Raw genomic sequence first — 23650 nt, 5'->3', positions numbered from 1 at the left:
TGTACGATAGGATGGCCAGGTATCGTCGGGGAACGGAAGAGAAACACGTCTACTGTCGTGACATCGTGGTCGTGACACAATCGGGAAAGTATAGGTCGCGCTGCATATGAAAGTGTAGTAGCATGTACGGGGTGTTCGCAACGCGAAGTTATGCTTCAGCAAGACCGCCCGTCCTTTTGCGGTGGTACAGCACGGACGAGGTGACCTTGTGCAGGCAGGTGGCGCTGAGGTTCTCTCGGATGTGTTCTCTTGAACATGTAAAATGCCGTGGATGGTTAATCTCGTTTTTAATTTGTCGTCTCCCGCATGTTATTACGTCATCTGCAGGAGGGCTGAGGAGCAACAAACGATTTTCAACAGATTCTAAGATACCACGGATATGGCGATCAAATTTACAACGAGGCTAACTAGTCAGCCTGCAATTACTCCTTTTGAAATGTAACTAGTTACAGCTATACAGTTTCCACGCTAAGGTAACTTAGTTACTTTACAGTTACCTTCTAAAAAAAGAAAAGCAGAATAAATGTAACCCTCAAAAAAAATTTTTTTTTCAGCACTTGTACTGTCCTAACAGAGTTATACCGTGTTTTTAAGAGAGGATTTTCGATGGACTTTAACAGCATGTTGGAAGTTAGTCTATATGAGATGAAGAAATTTCGTGGCAAAAGGACGATAGGGAACTGACGCGTGGAGAATATTGCCATACCTGAGTAAATTAGTTACAATTACATTTTACAGTTACTTTAGCTAAAAGCGACAACTAGTTACAGTTGCAGGTTACTTGTAACATAGTCACTACCCAAGACTGCCACTTGACATTCCCCGAGGGAGCACTTATGTATAACGTTACGTCATTTTTACTCATTGTTCGTCTCATAGACAAACACACACACACATTAACATTACGAATCCTTCATTTGACAGCACACATGAGCTGAGAAAATGTACCCAATCAGATCGAAACGAAAGAAGAAAAAGGGATATAGGGAGATGGACAGAGACATCTGGTGTGGCACGGGACAAAACTGAGCCACGGCACGCGAAAGCTGTTCATGAATTCACTTTCTCCCTTTTTCAAGTCAAATCAATCAAAAACTCTTCAGTTCTTCCAAGTTCGCCGGCCAAACTCAAAAGTCATAACAGCGGGCTTGAGTGTGAGTCCACCCACACGTGTGTGCCTATACATGCAGCACGTGCCACACGGTATAGACAGCGGATAATTTCGACCACCTGGGGTTCTTTGACGTGCGCCGGAAATCTCCGACACACGGTGCTGGAACAACGAGCGGGGGGGGGGGGGGAGGTCAGCCAGACAACGGGTTCCATGTGGGGCCATGGCGAATGTTTAAACGTTCTGCGCCGCTAGTGGCAACACTCTTGCCCCGCTCAGACCGACATCTTATAAATGTCCTCTCACTTTCCTTACGGAAATCAACCTCTGCACGCAATAGCTGGAGCAATACATCCATATTCGCCCGGAAAGGTAATAATACAATAGCGTGGGAACAGAGGACCCCACAATGCTCTCCTCTGTTGCGACAGGTGGCGTCTGCCGCAGTGGGGCGCTCGTGGGGGCTCTTCAGCTTGCTTTCTACCACCTGTTTGGTAATCTTCTTTTTGACCTGAAATTAGCATTCCGCTGATAGGCTGTCACAGTTACGTCGTCCGTTACCGTCACAGGTATACAAATTATGTAATACAGCCAACAGTGTTGCCCTTTTTAGGCTCTTGACATGTCATACACGGGGTCGTTTGTGCTTGCCTTGTACGTGCGGAGAGTCAGTTCGAGCGCGTCATCTTTTCGATATCCCTGACGCACTTCTTTTTCGATGTTGATGTTGGCGAAAACAGAAAAAAAAAAAAGAAAAAACAATAGGGAGAGGTTGAATTCGAAAAGGAAGACAGAAAGAAAAAAGGAAAAACCCGCCGCTTTCGCGATAAATATTGGCTGGAGGTCAAATCATCGGTTAACGAGCTCACAATGAATCACACGGTCCTGATAGGCTCGCTCCAACACTGTTCTGACTGACAAGGCAGCATCCCTCTTGTCAGGTGGCCAAGGACGCAGCACTTTTAGACGTTCAAGTTCTTTTTCGAGTTCAACCGTTATTACAGCCAAAAAGTAGCATTTTGAGCTCCAGACGTAAATCAACGCAGACCCGCCGTACGCAACGGAGCATGCTGCAAGTTGGAACTTAAATATTGAAAGGCTAACGCTTTCGGGATAAGTTAACTCCTACAGGTAAACTCCTTTCACATATCTAATGACGTCTGTAATTGGCTTAGATGGGCGCCTGACGCCTCCGAGCCTCGATCTATAGTGCGCCCGCATGTTTCAAACTGTTACTTGCACGCCTGACCGTGTTACAAAAACGCACGTCGTAGGCGACGAACTTAGGACACATTTGGCATTCTTTTAAAGGAAACATGTAAAATATTCGTGTTAATTAACGAAACACGCGAGTTGGCTTTCCCGCATGCCTGCCGTCCTGCCCACTCGCGAGGTGCGGACCGCGTTATCCGCTGGCGGAGAGATATTGGATTGTGACTACATAGCCGTTGTTTTGTCTCGGCGCAGACACTCATGTACAGGGTTCGCCAAGTACCCGGTTTGTAATGAAGATAAATACGTGCGTTTGGAAGCCGAGCTATACATTGAAAGATGTGTTATGTGCTAAAACAACAATTTTATTTGAGGATTGCAACTTGGCCTAGTTGTGTGTGAAAAAGAAAAAAAAGAACAGCGAAAATTAAAAACAACAACAGAGAAACAGCTGCCCTCTTAACATTTCCAACAACAATAAATTAATGATAATGAATCGGGAAATTCGCCACATAAGGTACGGCCCACTACCCCAAGGCACAATGGGCAGGATGAGATGTGTCCTGATGATGAGGTGATGAACGATGCTAAATAGGGGTTAGATAGTCATTGGCGTCGGTAAGACATCAGAACGGTGGGCAAAACCTCAGCTCCCAATGATCTATATACCGCACTTGCGTATAGTTTCGTAGCAGCCAAAACTTTGTTAAGATATTTAATTCGCAGTTTTCTAACAAATTTCAAGCATAATATGCAGTTTTGTTGCACTTCTTTTAGTAAATACTTGTAGTATGCCTTCCAGGGTGAACAGGAAAGCCCCGAAGATTTCAGTGAGGTCAAGAAAATGCGGGGGGGGGGGAATATATATTTATTGAAAGGAAAGGTCTGCCAGACCAAGGTCGGCATGCTATTCCATTAAAAAAAATAAAAAGAAAACGAAGAATAAATAGAAAGGAAAGGACGAAGAGGAAAAGGTGAGTCTCCGTAAAAAGGAGGAAAAACAAAAACGAAAAGAAAGAAGGGAAGGGAAAAAAAATAGCAACGAAGAAAGAAGAAAGAGAAGAAAAAAAAAGAGGAAGAAAGAAAACGAAGGTGAGGCTCCTGGAGCGCGCAGCTCAGAGCTTAGAGGCCAGGCCAGTGCACTTCAGAAAGTGCAGTAAGGCAGTTGTGACGGCCCACTGTTGGTGCTGAGGCACAGGGCCAAGAAGTGCGGCCAGCGTGAGCTGGTTGTGCCCGAAACGTTCGAGGCAGCGGAAAAGGGTATCGCGATGGTTGGTGTACTTGGGGCAGGTCAGCAGGAGGTGTGATGTGTCCGCAACCACTTCGCAAGCATCGCAGAGGGCCGAGATCTGCCTCCCCATCATGCGCTGGACCGGTGGCGTGTATGCCAAGTTGAGGCGCAGTCGGTGGAGGAGTGTCTCTTGTGGTCTTTGGAGACGTCGTGGTGGGGAGAACTCCACCGCCGGGTCGATGGAGCGAAGGAAGTCATTGGAACGGGCGGATTCTCGAATGAATCTCTGCGCCTCTTGGGCGGCCCAGCGGCGGATCTGGATGCGGCAAGCCGAAGGGGTGAGCGGTATGCGCGCCGCGGCGTCGGGTTGTTCGTGTGCGCGCCTGGCCGCAGCATCTGCTCGATCGTTCCCGCCGAGGCCAATGTGGCTGGGTATCCACTGCAGACATATATTGTGCCCGGAAGCAAGGGCGGTGTTGGCTAGGGACATTGCCATTGTGTGCAGGTCGTCCGTTGTTTTGGTGCAGTATGAGTCGAGTGTCTCCAGTGCCGCCTTGCTGTCCGACAGGATCGTCCAGGTTCCTGTGGGCGATGTCGTGATGTGCCGGAGGGCCGCGTGGATTGCGAAGAGCTCGGCTTCGGTGGAGGAGGTGGTATGGGAGAGCCTGAAAGCTTGCTCGATGTTACCTTGAGGAACGTAGATGGCTGCAGTGGCCCCATCAGAAAATGCGGAGTATGGTATTGACAATGTAATATCGGAACGAACTGTCTTTCATTTTTAGTAATATTCTGGAAGAAATCTGGAAGTTGAAAATTTTTGACACTCCACACATCATTGACGAAAGTTCCGGCTATGTCGTGCCAGCGGTATCCTTTACGAGGCGGACGAAATGCGGTATTTTATTTGGGCTAGCCCTGTACTTTCGTGAATGAAATTTCGTACATGACATGCTTATAACGGTGCTTCCTCCGGTGTGAACGATTAGTATATGCGGTGTTTCACTAAAAATGAGTCAAAGTTTAAAAAAAAAAGGTTCATCGCGCACCAAAAAGACGGACTGCATAGTGTTACTACTGGTGTGAGGATACCCCAAATATTTTTCTTTCGTAATTAATTAATTAAGTGAAATTAATTAGTCAGTTTTTGAATTATAAGGATTAGAGCCAAAGTATCAATGCGAAGGATAGCGGACGATACAACGACACGAAATCCTTGATTGCAACTTTGTACCTCTAACGATCCTTTCTTTCTCGGCTCCAAAGACTAACTTTCGGGTTTGCAAAAAGCCGACGCGGGATCTGTCGCAGACGCGCGAGGAGCGCCGGATAACAGCGCTCTCCAGCGTCCTGTTATCGAAGACTATAGTCAATGACTGACAACATAAGTCATGCAATTGACCCCAACACCACACGCGGATCGCTCCGCGCGCGCGAATGTAGTGCGGCGCGGCCAAGTGGGGACTGTGGGGAGAGAGAGAGCCGGCACTATACATCGCGAAGCGGATGCGTCGTGCAAAGGCTGGTAGCCAATCGTAGGAGCCTTCCACGGATGAGTGGGCGGTCTCCATTGTAGGATATAAGTCGTCACTGACTATAGTCACAGTTCTCATCGACATTATTTGGCTTGACATTGAGTCGTCGCGCGGCTGCGACAGGTCCCGCCTCGGTGTTTTGCAAACCCGAAAGTTAGTCTTTGGAAGAGTCTGGATGCTGGGCCTGTTGGCAGGGGCGTATCTGGGATAATGAAAAAATGGCTAGGAAGCAAGCGAGCTGGTGAAGATAATGCATAATGTAAAACCCCGAGACTAGGGAACAGGAAAGGACAGACACAAACACGACTTCGTGTTTGTGTCTGTCCTTTCGTGTTCCCTAGTCTCGGGGTTTTACATTATGCAGTATCTAGGATTTTCCCGGGGGGGGGGGGGGCGGTAGTTCGAGTAAAATAGTCTGAGTATCGTCACACCACGGGTAACACTATGCAGTGCGTCTCATTGGTGTGCGATGAACCTTTTGTTTGTTTTTTGTTCTGTTTATTTTTGTTCAAACTCTGGCTCATTTTTCGTGACAAACCCTGTATAGGAGGCTGGTTTTGAAAATCCTTGCGAGGTCGTGCACATCATTGCATGTATAGTACGCTAGTGACGGGGACGGTAACACTATTCTTCCATGATTTTTGGAATACGTATGGTACGACGATTCCATCAATAAGTAAACAGGGGCGTTGAAGATTCCAAATGCTGCTTCAAAGAAAGAAATAAGGAAAGTCTTTAGGCACACGTGGATTAATAAGCAATGCGATGCATACATCAACGCGCAGCTGCAGTATCACTTACAGATCACGTTATACAGATTGTAATGCGCAGGTTTTTCTAATGTTGTGGATTTGAACTCATAAATTCATAGCGAAGAGACACTGTGAATACTAAACAGGGCCGTTAGATATTTAAAATGCTGCTTCAATGATAGAAAGGAGGGGGGGATATGTTTAATGCTGAAAAGAAAAGAAAAAAAAAAAGAAGGGAAAGGTTAGCCATGATGTAGGAAGAAACAAGGGACGTGGTGGGGGGGGGGATATGTTTATTATATTTAAAAAAAGGAGGGAAAGGTTAGCTACCGCTAGGAACACATGAGCTAAGCAATGCGATGCATTTCTCGACGCTGAGCTGCAAATATTATTTGCAGACGCTGACAGATTTCAATATACAGGTTTTCCTAATGTCGTAGCTTTGGACTCATATATTACGTGCGTAATCTGATCGCTGCGGCAAAGCAAATACATGCGCGTGCTTTCCCATTTCTGTGAGCGACAAAAGAAAGAAGAACATAACAAATACATGAAGTGGCGATGAGTAAGGATATTTTCTCCATATTTTTCTTTCATATCCAACGCAATCTAATCCAAGGATATTTGACACTTCATTTGTAGCTTATACACTACAGGGCACACTGGTCAGTGCAGAACATGAAATGTTGAGGTGAATAACAATACTGCTATAAGGAAAGCCTGCGCTGCAGCAAGCTGCTGATATCAATACCATTCAATTGCATATTTTTTTTTTTTTTTAAGCAGTCGTTCTTTCGAGTAGGTGTCTATTTTACAATGAAATAAAAGTGTTCTATTAGCCGATATGGATTTATACTTTGTGAGGAACGTTTAAATATGAATTCGGGTGGTGCCAACAGGACAATATGAAGGCAATCGCACACCATACGCAAATATACGACGTGAAAAACCACGCGGAAAGTCCGGGAAAAAAGGAACAAAAATATGTATTTCAATGCAGCCAGCAACCACAAAACCAGCATAAAACTACCATACAGGAAACCCCTAACGTGCTTTGATCCGTTCCAGGTCAATAACTTCGATGGAATTTCCTTCTTGATCAGGCAAAGCCCTTGATGAAATGTTTTAATTCGTGCAATGTGAATACTTCTGACATAATCACTTTTCTAGTCAGACTAAATATCATCACTAAATAGATTACCAACATATCTGCCAAAAAAAAACTGACGAAGGCGGCATGAAATGCTTTGAGAGTCCTTACCTTGTGAAAATAAATTTGGCCTGTCTATTGACTCTGTTTGGACGTTTTTTGGCCCCTTTGGCTTTTCTTTTTACCTTGCCTTTTTATAGACAATTTTACAAATAACGTCTAAAGACGTGCTTTGGACACCTTTTTTCCCACATGTCCAAACCACTCTTCCAAAGGAAGTCTATAGACGTTCTTTGAAAATTCTTTTTCTCCACATTTAATAGACAATAGGAAATAGAAATACAAAAGACAGTTCATTCGAAAACTTAGTGAAGCAAAGACAGCATCGTGCTGTCATGCTATTTCAGTCTCTTCTGTTTCTACATATACAGCACATTTTCAGAAGCTTGATCATAATTTTTAATTTGTGTTTATATGTACATGGATGTGTGACTCCCACATGTATAAAGTGATGAGTGCAGCTCACATCACGAAAAATGTGTTGTGTTCTCGCAATGACGAAAACTATGACAATCCATTACAGAAGAATTTAATCCATCTGTGTCACTGCACAAAAAAAAAAAACAAAAAAAAAGGAAATAAAAGGTCAAACGAACACTACGGTCATTACATACACAATTACATGCGAAAGCGGTTGACACGCAGAATTGGCCAAGAGATTAAAAAATCGAGATTTCAGAAAAGTTCTGTAGATTAGTACAACCCACTGGAAAACTGCAGGTATTCATACAACACTGCTTGGCACCTCAGGCGAGGGCCACGTGTATCAGTCGTGGTTATCCCTAATGTGGGTCAACGGGGTCATCCAATGAGTCGACGGGACTGGTTAGCCTCCCATTCAGGGTAAAGGCACCATTGACAAAGGGACAAAGTGACCTATTTCGCCATTTGTCGTAGGTGTGCCAGCGTGAAGAGGTCTGTCTTGCCGTGTTCCTTCACAGATATATTTGATTCACAATATTTGATGTGGACATTGGCTTGCACGGTGCGCGTGTGGTGGATCGAAGCTCCCCGTGAAATGGGATCTGGTCGCTGAACCGTCCGAAGGTTTTATCGTTGCAGCTGGTAAGTTACTTGCTTATCTGAAGCTCTTGGCGCCGTGTGCGCCCGTACATTTTACGAGTAGCATTTTTAGGAAGGTGTTCTCTGCTGCATGCATGCGGTTCATAATCTCTTCTATTGGTGCAGGGGATGCTGCAGCCTTGGAAAAAATTAGGTTAGGAATCCTCAAGGCGCTCGAAATCGTTGCCGACCTATGTGGAAACTACGTAAGTACTCCATGATCGTGATTAATTTATTCTCTCATTGTTTGCCATCCGCAGTTTGGATGATCACAATGGCTACACGCGTGGCTTGCGTGAAAACGGGATTTGCCGACGGAATGCTCCAATAACCGAGCGTCCATGGGAATCCATCCCAGTACCAAATTTAAGAATGCAATACGTAACTGGAATCGGAGAGTTTGTTGAATGCACTCGTTCATTAATCAATCGTAACCGGGAAAGAACTCCTTGGAACTGCCGTACGGGAGAGTGAAGGGCTCACCGTTGGCCATGCTTACATTTAACGATAGATAGGCTTAATAGAGCGGCAATGCCGGAGCTCTAACAGCTCTAGCTTTGCCCCTTTTTATACTTGGATTTGTTTAGATTGGAAAGTGATTGTGACATGGTGCGTGGCTATGCGATAAATGTGCGGGATAGTATCGCCGTCAGAGAGGGACAATCTGGGATATTGTTTTTTGTTTTGATTGCGTGTTAGCGCCGCGAAGCAACTGTGGCTATGAGCGGCGTCAATCTGGGATATTGAGTACCCAGATATTCTTAAACAGGTTCTTCTGGTAACATTTTTTGAACGCAGGTCACAGCAACACAAGAGCCCACTGGCACTACATGTGACAAGAACGTGAAACGAGCAGCTGAGCTAGAAGACGAGAACAAAGCACTGTCCAGAAGGCTCCCGAAGTGTAGGAGAAAAAATTATGTATGAGGAACAATAAATTTTCTTGCGTTTCACATGTCTGACTTGGTCAGTGTGTTATCTAAGACAGGACGCGCTTTTTTTTTGGGGGGGGAGAGAACATGCGAAAACAAATGCATGCAGACCACCGTAATAATTCAAAGAGAAGGAGCATTTCAACTGCAATGGGCGGAAGCCCCAGAAAGTGACCTTTATAAAGTCTATAGCATGTCCAACGAAAGATTATCTTTTGCTTTCCAATAGCACAAATGCTATAGAATGTCCGTACCAAATAGCTAAACGGAGGAAAAAGGAAGGAAAGTGCTGTGTCCAAACAGCGTCTATATGCCTTCTATTTGTTGTCTATAGCCTCTTTAGACTTTTCTCTATAGAAATGCTATAATATGACCATAGGATTTTTCACAAGGGTTGCTATATTTCATAAAAGCAGTTCTTGAAAAGGTCTCTCTATCTGTGAAAGGATGGTCGGTCATTCTCTCTAGATAAAGGCCCTGCTCACACACGTCAACCCTCCAGAGGGCGCTAGAGAAGGCGATCCCGCCTTTATGCCATGAAATGTTGGACAAGCTATGCCAGGTTTCGGTTTTCATGCACTACAACATGCGATTTAGGAGACAAAAACGTCGAAATCACGCAAATTATAGGGAATATTATGAACACAGTACAAATACTTGACAATCTACGACATCAACGTCAACTTCACAGACACGAAATGAACTGTGAATGCGACATGGGTGACGGCCAGGACAGGGCTACATCATGGCGACAAATCCGCTACGCTACCGACTGTAGCCAGGGCCGGCGACACTGGGTAGGAGGGGGGGGGAGAGTAAGGCGACCGCCTTAGGCCCCCCGCACGAAGCCCTCACCCAGGGATTACTTTTTTTAAATATATATCAAGCATGCACTTAATCGTGTGAAAGAGGCCCCGCGATGTGCCTTTGCCTCAGAACCCGCACACCCCTAGCACCGGCCCTGACTGTAGCGCAACCCTGCGAGTAACATCATGTGAACAACCGCGATATGTGCGCATTCCGACGGATCTGCCAGTATGCCACGGGCAGGAGAGAAGCACGGGTATCGCGTCCATTGAGATGGAACAGGCGTTGTACCTGTTGCTCTCGAACGAGTGGCGCCATCCCTTAGCGAACGCTTGCATCGCAATTCACGGTCGTCGCGTTGGCCGTGTCGCCGAGCAAGGTCACATGACGCCGAACAATAACTAGCATTAATACAGTTGACAGAATATTCTCCTGCCCTTGAAACAGGCGATGAGCACGAAGGCTTCTAAACAAGTGCCAGCGAGGTTGCTCGTCACTGGAAATAACAGGAGGGGGGATATGTTTAATAGAATGAAAAGAAATATAAAAAAAAAGGAAATGTCAGCCATCTAATGCAGGCTTGCTCTGGAAATAACAGTAATCTCCGTAGCCAACCACGGCGATTCAGTTGTGTTTAGGGCAGTGGTTTAACAGGAATCGCCAGCACCGGGGGTGTTGCAAGAGATTGGGGAGGGAGAGTAATATAATTATACATATGTGTTGTAACAGTTTTATATGTCATTGCCGACACCTGTCTAAAGCTGAAATAACAATGGCACCCTTGCAGGGGGCGTACAGGAAAAGAAGGCAGGTGGTGATGATCGCAAAGCATCTGGAGGGGTGTAGGTGATCTGGATAGACCTACACTCTTAAAACTGAACTTCATCACATAGCACGCTCCTAGCCAACCATAATCTCGAATGATCTCGTTATCAGGACTGATTCGTTGAAAGCGGGAGGCGTACGCCTTTTTGTAACACTTATACAGAAATGTTACTTGCCACAAAAAGGCCTACGCCCAGCAGGGGGTGGGGGTAGTAACGTTGGGTAGACGAGCGGTTTGCTTGCCTATGCTGGCGGCATGTTGCTCGAGGGAAGGGAGCGCTTTCCACAAATCAATAGTGATAGAGGTATCACTCTGGACAATGAGTGGCCATGAGCGTGCTATGCGGTGAAGTCACACGTCAAAGTGTCGCGCTACTGCTTTGAGGCATATTGAGGCCTGCAACACAAATATAAGTCACGCTCGAGAAAATATAATTAACAGCATCGTTACGATGATTTTTGAAGCATGTAACTTCCTCTCTCTGTCTTGCTCCAATTCAGTCGTACCCACAGCCATCTGTCCTAGATGCTGCTATTTTTACTTTATTATAAGTCAGGACAGGCTGCTGTATTCACTTGACTGTATAGGTACCCGCTGCGGACCCGTTGGCTTCGGCTACCTTTCACGCATGTTTAGCGGAACAGCCCCTGTACCATGCCCAGAAGAAGAACGGTCTCTGTTCGAAATATCAGCGGCACTCGTCCTGGCGCACTTCCCTTCATACTTGGATTTTCTACCCGTGTAAGTTCCTGTACTATAGGCTGCAGTAAACTCTCTGCTACACATCCATCAACGGAAACCTCGAACTTCTCACTTTGATGCTCATACTGCCGCAACTCCCACCGCATTTCACACACACAAAAAGAAGTAAAATAACATGAAATAAAAATTGTCTCCTGACAGTGGTCGGCACCATTAAGCGTTTTTTTCTTCTTCTTTTTCTGTAGATAGAAGCACGTGCATATTCTTGGTATATCACACTTACCCACTGCCGTATGCCCTGCCGTTGTCACAGCCCCAGTGGTCCTCATGTTGACCGAACATTCGTGGCAGTCGAGAAGATTGGCTGGCAGCTCTACTGCAAGAGCACACATGCTCTCGCAGCCACTGGAAAACAATAACAACACATAAATGGAAACTCCCACATCAAGAAAGCATCCTTCCACACCAGAGGAAGCACACACTCAGTGATGAAATGAGGTTAACCAGAAATTGTAATGGATTGTTTTATGCTGTTTTACTTTTAAAGCGACAGCTTTATACGACCAATCGCCTTGTAGGTCTCTCCGTGCCTTTATGAGGCCACGTGATCGTCAGACACACACACACACATAAATGCGATGATGATGTGGTGGGTCAGACAGTGTTTGCGTTACACGCTGAAATTGTGTAACCACCACAGTATAGTAACGCAACGGAAGTTATACTACTTCACGACACTTTCAATAAAAATTGATGTAAATAGACAAAATATAAAAACACGGTCAAGTCCACGATGGAGGTAGTCAGAATAAGATTTAGACATTTAGGAGCATCAAGTTTTAATGACAAGCTTTCGTGCAGAACCTTCACTTCATCACATGGAGTGACTACCTGTGGAATTTTAATAAAATTTTAATAGGATTCCAAAAAGTATAACGTACTGCGCCAAACATTTACCGCCAGTGATGGCCATATATAGCTACCGCAAAAAAAATAAAAATAAAAATAAAGAAATAACATCTAAAATCCATTATTATTCGTACAAAAAGTTTGTGTTCGCGCAGAAGAATTTGCGGCCTTTAGAAAAGGGCGCGAGCGACGACCATTCTGACTTGCGCTAGATACCAAGAGGGTCGTTTTCACGCCCATCTCCGCACGCGTGATGTTCCGCATAAATGATGTTTCGGATGAAGTGGACCCCCGCGAGTCATAAACGACTAATAGCTGGCCGGACTGATGACCATCTTCAGAGACAAATTTGACGATGTCAGAGGGATTTGGTTTCCCTACCCTAAATGCACCACAGTACTTCACTACATCACTCATCGAATGCACTACATCACTTAAAGTGAACGGTATCCGGCTGGACTCCTTTAGGAATCACAACTTTCGCTCACATTGAAAACTTCAACTGAAACATGCACTAGCCAACTTGACCAGCGGAGTATACGTCAACAGGACGGAAGAATAGTCTATTCCAGATACTCTTCCGTTCGATAAAGTTTAGCCAATTAGTCAATGGCGTGAAACATATCATTTTGCTATTACAGGGCGAAGCACGGAGATAGTTGACAGAGCCTGGATTAGAGATGTAAAATTTAGGGGAATTTTGAATGGCTAAAAGACTTCCTGAGCAACGAAGCAAGTGTTCATTGCTGGCTATGAGTGCGTGCTGTCCTTCCGTACCTCCTCAGAAGTCAAGGAAACATTGCCCTTCTCACATGTAAACCAGCCCGCTTGCATTTTCCACCTGGTTCGTATACCTTTATTTCGTAACGTTGCAAGTTATTAAAAAATGAAATGAAAAAAAAAAAAAGGAAATTTTCACCACAGGGATATAACAAGATGGGAATTGATGTTCTGAGGCTGGAACACATAGAAAAGACAAATTACGTACAAAGCCTCAAGTGCTTTCTTTCATCATTAATTTCTTTCATCAGGGGTATAACGTTTCGCATTCAGCGACACCGACTAAAAGCGCCGTGTTACTCCAAGTCAATATCACTGGGCAAGGAAGCGTTTCCGTGTGAATCGCTTGATGCTTTCCCCACATTCAGATTGTGGTTCTCGGGCCCTCGTCTTCGCTAGTCCCGCCCTAGTGCCCTAGTCCGGCGTTCCCCCGCTGCCACGTTGCATAGTTTCGTATGCACTATGCACATCTCCAAAACGGGATCAGTTCGCCGCATGACGCAAATGCCCTCCAGGAGAGCGGATGCCCCGTCAGGCATGAGAAAAGCCGTGCGACACTTTACAGTATTTGAGGACTGCTCGCCTTTTGTCTGGAGTTTATATGGTTGCACGTAGTGAAAGGCTACGAACAGTGCACGCGCCCCGCGGACGCGTCGCTTTGCAGAAGGTCGCTAAACTTAAAAAGAAAACGCCAGTGGTGTAGCCAGAAGTGGGGATTCGTGGGTTCAAACCCCCCCAAATCCCACCTTTGGTAGTGCATTTGGGAGAGAGAAAATAAGGGTGAAATCCTCTGCCCCATGTAAATTTCTGTAGAACCCTCCCGGAATATTTGCTCCTTCTGCCTGCGAAACTACAAAACGCGCAAAAACATCCAAGCACCATCCGAAAATAACGGCGGTATCCAGGACCGCAGAGATCAGGTTCCTCCTCAAGTCCTTCGAGCCCATTTTTACGTTCTCGTAGACGCGAAGTTTTCTACCTATGCCGCCGCATACTCCGATGGCGCATCTCGAAATGGCAAGTCCTCGTCGGCATTCGTCATCCCATCCGAAACCGTAGTTGAAGGACGTCGCCTTTGGCATCATACCTCATCCACAGCTGCGGAACTCTATGCCATACTTTTCTTTCTGCAGCACATCGTTCACTTTACCCCATGGAACTGGGTGGTCTTCACTGACTCAACATCTGCGCTGCAAGCAATTGAAAATACTGGCATACGAGGCTCCTCCGCATCATTGGTTATGGATGTGTTAATGGCTTACAAACTTGTCTACGAAGCAGGGCACAGCCTCGTTCTCCAATGGGTTCCAGCCCATTGCGGTGTCGAAGGCAATGAATAGGCTGACAGCGCCGCCGAAGCAGCTCTCTCGTCTCTGAGACTGACGCGTATTGCACTTCTGAGAGGAGATCGTCGGTCCGTACTTCGACGCCTCGTGGCTCCTATGGCTACCCGTCAACGGACCGCTGACATTCTACCCCCTGCCATGCTGAGCAGAGTTGATCCAGCGCTCGCTTTCCGCATGCCTGCACATATCTCTCGTCAAGATGCCGCATTAGTTCATCGAGTGCGCCCCCACACTACCAACCTTCCTGAACGGTACTCTCCGCATCGCTCAACGAGCTAGACTCCCGCCCCCTCTCTCTCTCACAAAATTGCTTGGTCCCTGGCCACATCCAGCTCACCAACGCTCTGCCCTCAAGGCTCTCTTCACCTTTCTGCACACCACAGGACTTCGATCTTTATTGTGAAGGGGCTCATTATTTCATTCCCCGCATCACCTTCAGCGATGGGGTAGAGTATCGCCCCCGGCGATGAAACTCCGCAGCCACCATCCCGTAATAAAGTTTTTGTCTTTGTCTAACGGCGGTAATCATTCGCTACTTCACCCTGAGGTACGTTACTGCCTTCGAAGACAAAAACGAAAGGGACAGTGCACAATCGAAATGATAGTGTAAAGTAAAAAAAAAGAAATCGTCCCGATAGGTTACAGTATTTCCCATTTTGAGGTCTAGTTGAGAAAAAAAATAGAATAGTAAACATATGGCTTTGTTTTAGAATTTTTCAGGCTTTCCCTCGAGCGTATGCATCTGTAGTCTTGGTCCCTGCTACCCCCTTCCCCCCCGTTGCTACCTTTGCTTCCTTTCTCTACTGCACACTAAATTTCAAAACACCCTTTTTGGTGTGATTCGGCGGTATCATAACTGACTCCCTTTTTGGTGTATATCAACACCCTTTGGAAAAGTTACACCCCTCAGAAAAGGTGTATTCCTTACACCCAAATTGGTGTATTTCAACGGTATCATAACTGACTCCCTTTTTGGTGTAATCCTACACCCAGTGGAATCTGTACACCGTTCTGGAAAGGGTGTAAATGGAGTGCACCAGGTCTCGTATATGAGACACGGCGAAATGAAGCGCGCGAACGCGTCTGAGGAATGTCTGAAGGTGCCACGGCTGGGCTTTGGAATCCCAGCAATCTAATTCCAGCAAGCCCTGTAAGCCAAACTGATACAGATACATAAATGATACGGATGATACAGATGAATACATATAAATAAATAAAATAAAATAAAATAAAATATTGTAAAATATAATAACAATAAAATAAATAAATATTAGTACAAATTTTGTTCACTTGAACATACAGTTCTTCATGGTTTCCTGTTTGTTAGTGCAGTATGTACCCTCGTACTCCCTTCCTCTGTTCTGTGAATACACAACTTTTTGCTCTGCCAATCCTTTATCGTAATTCTTTTTTGCTGAGTATGCACTGCACTTGCTTACCACACTGTATTGGGCTGACATCTGACATAATGTCCACAAAAACATTGGGCAGGACAAGTATTTTTTACTTTATGGTATTAGTTAATGACGAAGTCATGTCGTAAATATTAGGTACTGACAGCACAAGAAGGTAATTCGTTATTCGCCACATACCCGTTCATTGCCTTTTCTTAAGAACATGCCAAACTGGAACACATGTTTCACCCACTGTGGATGTCCCCCAAATAAAAGTCTCATTAGTATATATGTTGTTCATTTACACCATATTTACACCAAAATGTGATAACACGTTGGAAAGAGGGTGTTTCGAAACACGAACACCCCATTAACACCACTTCTAGTGACTGTTTTTTCCATAGAAGGTGTAATAGGGGAGCATATGTAATGTTACACCCTAATTACACCTCAAACACACCAAAAAAGGTGTTCTGAAATTTACAGTGTGCCATTTCTGTTTTCTTTACTGAATCCACTGAAATCATTGTTTCACTCCATTCTATACGTATGCAGTTGCTATGGAGTAGAGTGTAGCGGCGACTCTCTGCCGCAACACTATAAATGTTCAGAGATCTGGTACCAGACATCTAAGGAAGGCGGGAGATAGTGAATACATCCTCAGCGCAGAAGGATGTCGATATTTCGAAGAGGCTGCTGTTCCTTTCTCAGAACAACAGCTCCAGTTTAAAATATGGGCTGTTCTCAAATTGACATTGATCGACTTCAGCCTTTGTCCAGAGGATATGCTCAGCAGCCTAGATGACTGGCACATGTAGATATGATACTATCGCCTCCTCGGTGAATGGAACCTGTGTGAAGGACTCTATCCGAAAAGCGGCAAATTTCTTTCTATATAAACAAGGTGTGTGCACAAAAACCTAAGTCACATTTGCACGCGTAACTCGTTGCCTACTTATCGTACCAATTTGCGAACCAACTAATGCGAGCGAAACCTACAGGAAAACGGTGCAAATTTAGCTCTGCGTAACAAAATAAATGCAGCGACGGTACTTGGGCCTTCCGCACATTAGAATAGACTGCACTGATATCGACATAGTAGTCTCCGAATAGTTGTGTGCAAGTGCCGCCGCTAGGGGCGCTGACGGTTCCCTAACGGAAGCAACAGAAATGAGCACCCCATGTTGGACCCCATTTCCGTTTCTGCACTGGTAGCACCCCTAGCGCTCCCGAGCTTAATTTTATAAGTATCGGCATGTATCAACATTACGGCGGCCAACAACATGTTCAACATGCACTTGCACATACTTCAACTTGAACATATGAACAGTTTATGCTGTCGCTCTCCTTCTAGAGAACGCCTACGATGCGGAGCGCGCTCTCATTGGTCTCCTTGAAACAATTTGTCCAATCATCGCGGGAGATCGTTTGAGGAGACCAATCCGAGGCGTCTCCGCATTGTCGCGCTTCTTGCGAAGGAGAGGGAGAGAGCATAATGTGGTTTCTTTCGTTCATAAATCACGAACGACTCAATGAATGAATACCGTTCCTTTTGTATCGGTGCCAAAGCAACAAGTGGGTTGAAGCGGGGTAGGTGGTTGAAGTACATACTGGAGTGGAACTGCAGCAAGGGACGCGGCTCCCAACTAGCAGAAGTTTAATGGAAAGAGTAATGGAATTTGTACTGCAGGTCTCCTGTCGTTTATTAGCGCATTCCATTGGCAGAGCCGGGTCAAAGTTTTGCACCGGGAAGGGGCAAAAATGGTTCCATTGGCAGAACCGTGTCCGTGTCAGACGTTGAATGTTTCATTGGCGGAGCAGGGGCAAAACGTTCGCTCGAAAGAGCAATAGTTTTTGACCCACGAGGCTAAGAGAAACCCGGGAAAGCACGGGCTCACGCGCTATGCGTAGCGAGCGCTTCGCACCTTGAACAATTGTCCACTGGCGAAGCAAACCCGTGCAACCGCGCCGGGAGCATGCACTCAAACCCCACGCAGCGCGGGGCAAAATCTGCTCTCCCAGTGGAATCCGCCATGTTTTATCCCGCTTGTCCGCGTCCCTTGCTGCAGTTCCACTCAAGTATGTCAAAGTAACGACATTTTTCATTCCGCCAGAGAGAAGCTTATTTACACTTTAGCGCCCCCTTCAACCACCCCCTCGATGCTCTCTTGTTACGATATTGTCGGGAAGAGGTACAAGCACGCACAAATTTACCGTCAGGAAAGCTCGGTTCTGTTTCGTCACGTGCGAATCGCACACGGTGGGGGGGGGGGGGGGGGGGGGCGGTAAGGGAAAATAACTGGAAACCCAATAAGGAAAACACCGTAGCCTTTCAGTCTCGTCACCGATCACCAGAAAGAAAAACCCGCGCCTTTTAGTTGCAGACAATGGCGCACAGTCAACACACGAGCCCCTCCCATAATGGGCAAGGCGAGCACGGAAAGGTGAATTGAGTTTCGGGACAGCGATATGAAGCGTCTCAAAGCATCTCATCTTTTCATCCCGTGGAAGATAGAACGTTTCCATGTGTATGTCGGGTCGAGCACGAAGTAGCGCTCCCGAACATTATACCGCAATGCAATGAAAGGCAGCACAAGATTGAAAGCCGAACGCTGCTGCAAGAAAGAGAGCTATAGCCCAGGGTATTTCTGCGTCGAGGAGGAGGGTCTCGTCAAACTGTAGAAGTGGTTTTTTCCGCGTGGAAAATATTTTCGCGTTTTCGAGCAGAGCTGCTTTGTGAATTGATTCGCGAGAACTTAAATTCGTGACACAGGTTTCCGGGAGTGCTTTGCTCTTGCATATCGTGCCGCCGTCAATACTCGGGCATACTTCGGCACGTACTAAGACATCCGTTGTTCACGTGGATTGCGGCATTCTAGGTTTATTTATTTCTTCTCACAGCGATGGGAGGAAAGGCCCTGTCAAATTGCTTTTATGGACCCTGTACGAGGCCATAGTACTGGCCGTGTGCAAGTTAGCCAGTTTATTTTAGCCGTTCTTATTAATTGTCACTCGGGGCACTGACCACTTCGGTTGAGATGTGGTACTATCATTCAAGTTGGTTTTGAGAATGCGGGGAAAGGCATGTTCTGGCTTCGTGGTATAGTGGTATATTGCATGTATAGTGCAAAGCGTCTATAGCAGTAACAAAAGCATGATGAAATTTCATTTCTTTTCATCTTGCCTGATCGGATAAAACAATCTTCTGCGCTTGCTTAAACTGCCTACGCTACATGGAGTAGAAAGGGTCAGGTAGTCGCGGTATAGCGTTGAACGCCGAACGATTTTCGCCCTCATATGGCCAGAGTTATTCGCGGGATCTTAAATTCGCGATTTTGGAGGTCTGCGCGAAAAACGCGAAAAATAATTCCGCGCGAAAAAAAAACCCACTTCTACAGTTGTCGTATTGCAAAGGCTCATCGGAGTATAATAACTCACATATCATATACGAATGACGAATGTATTTATCCGGAAGAAATATAAAGCTCGAGTGACTGAAACCTGTTTGTTTGTTTGTTTGTTTATAAGGAAGAAAAAAAACGAGAAACGAGGACTGAAACCTCTCAAAGTTTTCTACGTTTATTTGTATATCAATAATCGTATAGGTATTATACCACATTACCCAGTTTTACCCATATCACCACCAGCAATCACCAGGTAGAGTATCGCAACCTGGCGATGAAACTCCCCATTCATCATCTCAAAATAAAGTGATTGCTGTACCCAGTTTTAGTACATCGTTTTCTTACAAACTGTTCGTAAACGGTTTCGCCGAGCCCAACCAGAGGATTTCATTCTGATTGATTGATTGATTGATGAAAAATAAAATAAGAACTTAGGTATTCCATTCTGAGTCACTGTCCCTTCTGATTGGTCGCCAGCAATACCGCCCGTGAATTGCTTGAGCGAAAACGATTCACTAAAACTCCCTATCGGTGAACGTAAACTGTTCCCGTGTTCCTCTAGCACTGACAAGAGTGTTTACAGTTACTTAGAGACCCCGAAAAAAAAAAAAAAAAAGGCATACGCTTGAATCCAATTGACTGCCCCGCGTCTCTCGGTGGCACGAGCGACAATTCAGACGTCACCGATGTCAGGATTATCCGAGGATTACATGAGGAAGAGACTGGAGAGCATGAGCACGGCACGGTACGGGTAATGACTTGTCTTGTTGTTCATGTTCGACCTTTTCCCCATCATGAAGTGCATTTTTCTAAACATGTCTACGCATTTTATGATCTTTACTATAAAAGAATGTGACAGTGACAGTCACATGTGAATGTGACAGTCAGCCGGCATTAATGAGAAAACAGTCCCTAGAATGCAGGGAAAAATGGCCCGGTTTTGACACTATAACACACTATGAGACTTCCACAGAACACGTAGACTGCGCACAAGTAGTCGGCACAAAACCGATGGGCACCATGACATTTTCATCCTTTTCGCAAACAATCACTAAAAAATAAAGAATCGTCACGTTAACAAGCGTTAACCGATCGGCTCACGTAAAATAATTGTCGTCGAAGCCTATATGAACTGCACATATTGAGTCTGATGCGCGTTTAGCTGTACATTTTCTTGCAGTGTTGATTTTAGAGGATATGAGGAAGCCATAGTTTTATGCACATTCCCAGTTATGTAAAGCATTACAAACATAACGGTCAGTATAGCCCTGCCATAGAACTGAGAACATACAAAGTAGAACTGAACATGAGAGTTTTCTATGAAAAAATGATATAGTCAATTCCCGCGCACACACGTTTTGCAGAAGCACGCAGCGTCGGTAAGGATTGGCGTCCATGCACTGTTTTTGCCCTTTACATGCCGTTATTACGATTCCAAAGAACACACACACACACACACAAAAAAAATAGAAAACGGAAAAGAAGAAGGAAAAAAGAAGAAGAGAAAGTAGAAGAAGAACAAGGGTGAGGATGAAATGAGCTCAAGAATAGCAATAACTATGCAACAACAGCAATTAACCGCAAACAAGCTGTCATCCCTTCACAGCCGCCCACAAGATCGCGGGTTCGATCCCGGCCGAGGACGGTAGCAATGTGGGGGAGGTAAACATTGCTTTCAGCACCGTGTGTCGGAGATTTCCGGCGCACGTCAAAAGAACCCCAAGTGGTCGAAATTCACGTGCACCATGTCGTCACACTGGGCAGACAAACCTTACGTGTAACATCACGGCACTATTATTTCACGTCCACAGCGGGGTAGAAAGTTCCACTACACAGGTCGACATTCTCATGATGCACAAACGCTCCCGTCGTCTTACTAGATTCATTGGTTGATTTATAAAAGAAAAGAAAAATGGAGTCGAATGCTAGAGAAAATTAATAAACCATATACTACGTACACGAAATTGGTGAAATTGGTATCACCCCGGATATGTTAATTCTCGTGTAAAACGTCTAGTCCAATCTCAGTTACTCAGCGTGCTACAAAAAGATTACGTTTGTCACCGAGAGCTCGCGATATTACTGCCGTCTAATACAACACCGTCGCTCGCCGCTTCATCAACCGCGCCTTCGCACAAGAAACGTCCTTGTGCGTGGTCAATGGGCCGCAGCCGCCTGGTTGCCATTGTTATCTGCATCCATTAGGTCTTTCATTAGCACATCGCACAGTGTTGCCAATGACAAGGTACTGCATCTAATTGGCGGCGAGGCAACGACGAGGTGGACTGCATGGTTTTCAAGGAGCACTCTCAGATGTATGTCCATTTCACCGCACTGATGTTTCGCCGTGTTGTAGGGCATCATACATCAATTTAAAATACAATTGGGAGTAGATTTATTTAGATTGTGAGCATATTTACAGAGTAGTTACTGGAGTAGACGTAAGGCGAGACAGCCATTCCCGTCTAACCATTCTCTTACCGACCTGGAAAGTACTGGTGAGAAGGAAAAAAAAAATGAAGTGATCAAACAAGTCTCAACAATCAAATCAATACCCATCAAAGCTCTGACACAGGTTTTACAACATCCCCCCCCCCTACATTTTCTTTCATATGAATGAGCACGGCGGTAGAGCAATGAGGAGCGTGTCTCATATGCATCGAGCAGTACTGTTATGGGCTTGTGGCTACCACGGGGAATCCATCCCATGTCATCATCACTTCATTTATTGTTGTTGTTGTTGCATCGAGCAGAATTCTCCGTCCGTTGTTTCACAGTGTCGAATTTTAATCAACACGCTCCTCACCTTCTGGCATGCAAAAGAACGGACTACCCCGTTTGACACAACGCAGTTTTACTGAGCAAGCTTTTGTGCAGAGTAGAGTACTATTTTTTGTGTGTGTTAGCGCCGCGAAGCAACTGTGGCTATGAGCGGCGTACAGATGGGGACAGATGGAGAAAGGACAGCAGGAACGATTGTGGACAAGGGAGGTCAGTATGCGTCCTGGGCCGACTACAGGGGGAACTGTGCTGACATTCACCTGAAAAGTCTTCGGAAAACAGAGGAAAACATCAGACAGCACAGGTGGTGGTAGGATCCGAACCCACCAACTCCCAGTGTTCAGCACGACCTTGGCTCTATGCCGCTGGTAGGAGTGCTAAATACAGGCGCAGATCTATAGAGGAGGGTGGGGGTGGAGGGGAGTCAGAATGTTCTGACCCCCTCTTACTTTGTTTTCACATGCTGCTTCAATTAACCCTCAGAAAAATCCTGGATCTGCCCCTAACCAAATGACTTTGAAAATGTATATTTGAGTACATTACTAAGTGCTCACAAAAATAAATTGTTACTTTCAAGATACTATCAATTACAATTTGTTAAACTTACTTTCACGCAAATACAAACAAAGTGAAAACAAAAAGGTATGATCGTTTGGATACTCTCGTTCTCCAGTGACACCTTTGTACATGCTCTCCAGCGCGGAGATCTCGTCCAATTATGTATACCCCGAGCACTCACCAACGGACTTTTCTGGTAATGATGCAAAGCTATCGGTAAATTGACTATCGATAGTTTTTTTTTAAAACTACATCCATGATAGTTTTTTAAAACTATCGATAGTGTCCAAAAACTATCGATTGTTGACTATCGATAGTGCTAGTACTATTCTTTTGTTTTTCTTCAGCTAGATTTGGTTCTCAGTATCGATGCTTTCGTTCCCGTCTTCGTTTTCGCGCTGGCACAGTGACAATGCAAACAGAATTACGTGCAACACAAGTTCTTTCCGCTTAGCTGTAATGTATGAATGATGTACTGCAAGCAGCGAAAGAAGATGCTCACCATAAAATCGTACGCACGCACGCACTCATGCATGGAGGAAAGAAGAAAAGGAGGCTCCCCAACGGCTCTTCGCCAGAAGAGAGAAGCGTGGGGCAAGTGACGTGAGGATAGGAGGTGAGCTGCAGGTTCCCTGGAGCCACGCGGGGATCACGTTACCTGAATTGCCCAATGAGGTCGCTTTGCACACGCCACTTTGGGGGCCACTTCGGCGCGCTACCGCCACACCTCTCCAAGTATTCCGAAACCATGCGTTGGGGGCTCCCATAGAGATGTATGTAACTGAAACCGGGAAGGCGAGCTGTGATGCCACTGGAGTGGCCCCCAATCTCGGCTTCACTTCTCAGAGCAATAGGGCTCCTCCCCTCTTTCCTTTCTCCATGCACTCACGAGACTGCAATGACAGTCAATCCAGTACAGAGAGTATCACGTGACCTTGCGGTTGGTTTGAGCGTTGAGGTTGGTTTGAGTTACTCGCTAAAAGTAAATGAGGTCGCTTCACGGGCAATAGGGGAGAGAGGGAATCTGGGCAACTTCCCAGACAGCTGACGTAGCGTATTCCTCCAACTATCTTGTGGCTAGCTTGCAGTGCAAGACTCCTG

At 45.6% G+C, this 23650-nt stretch overlaps 1 protein-coding gene across 10 annotated transcripts in view; it reads right to left on the bottom strand.

Moving 5' to 3' along the window:
• LOC135394227 (nuclear receptor coactivator 2-like) overlaps positions 1-23650 on the bottom strand; it is a 501016-nt gene that overhangs the window by 280239 nt on the left and 197127 nt on the right. For all 10 annotated transcript variants that reach the window (XM_064624847.1, XM_064624849.1, XM_064624853.1 and 7 more), the window contains exon 3: positions 11661-11782. In XM_064624847.1, coding sequence (XP_064480917.1) covers positions 11661-11719 — 59 coding nt within the window. In that variant the 5' untranslated portion in view covers positions 11720-11782. The remainder of the gene's footprint in view (positions 1-11660; positions 11783-23650) is intronic.

Source organism: Ornithodoros turicata, chromosome 5 (genome assembly GCF_037126465.1).
Source record: "Ornithodoros turicata isolate Travis chromosome 5, ASM3712646v1, whole genome shotgun sequence".
In the NCBI taxonomy this organism is placed as follows: domain Eukaryota; kingdom Metazoa; phylum Arthropoda; class Arachnida; order Ixodida; family Argasidae; genus Ornithodoros; species Ornithodoros turicata.
This window is presented reverse-complemented; position numbering and strand designations above follow the sequence as displayed.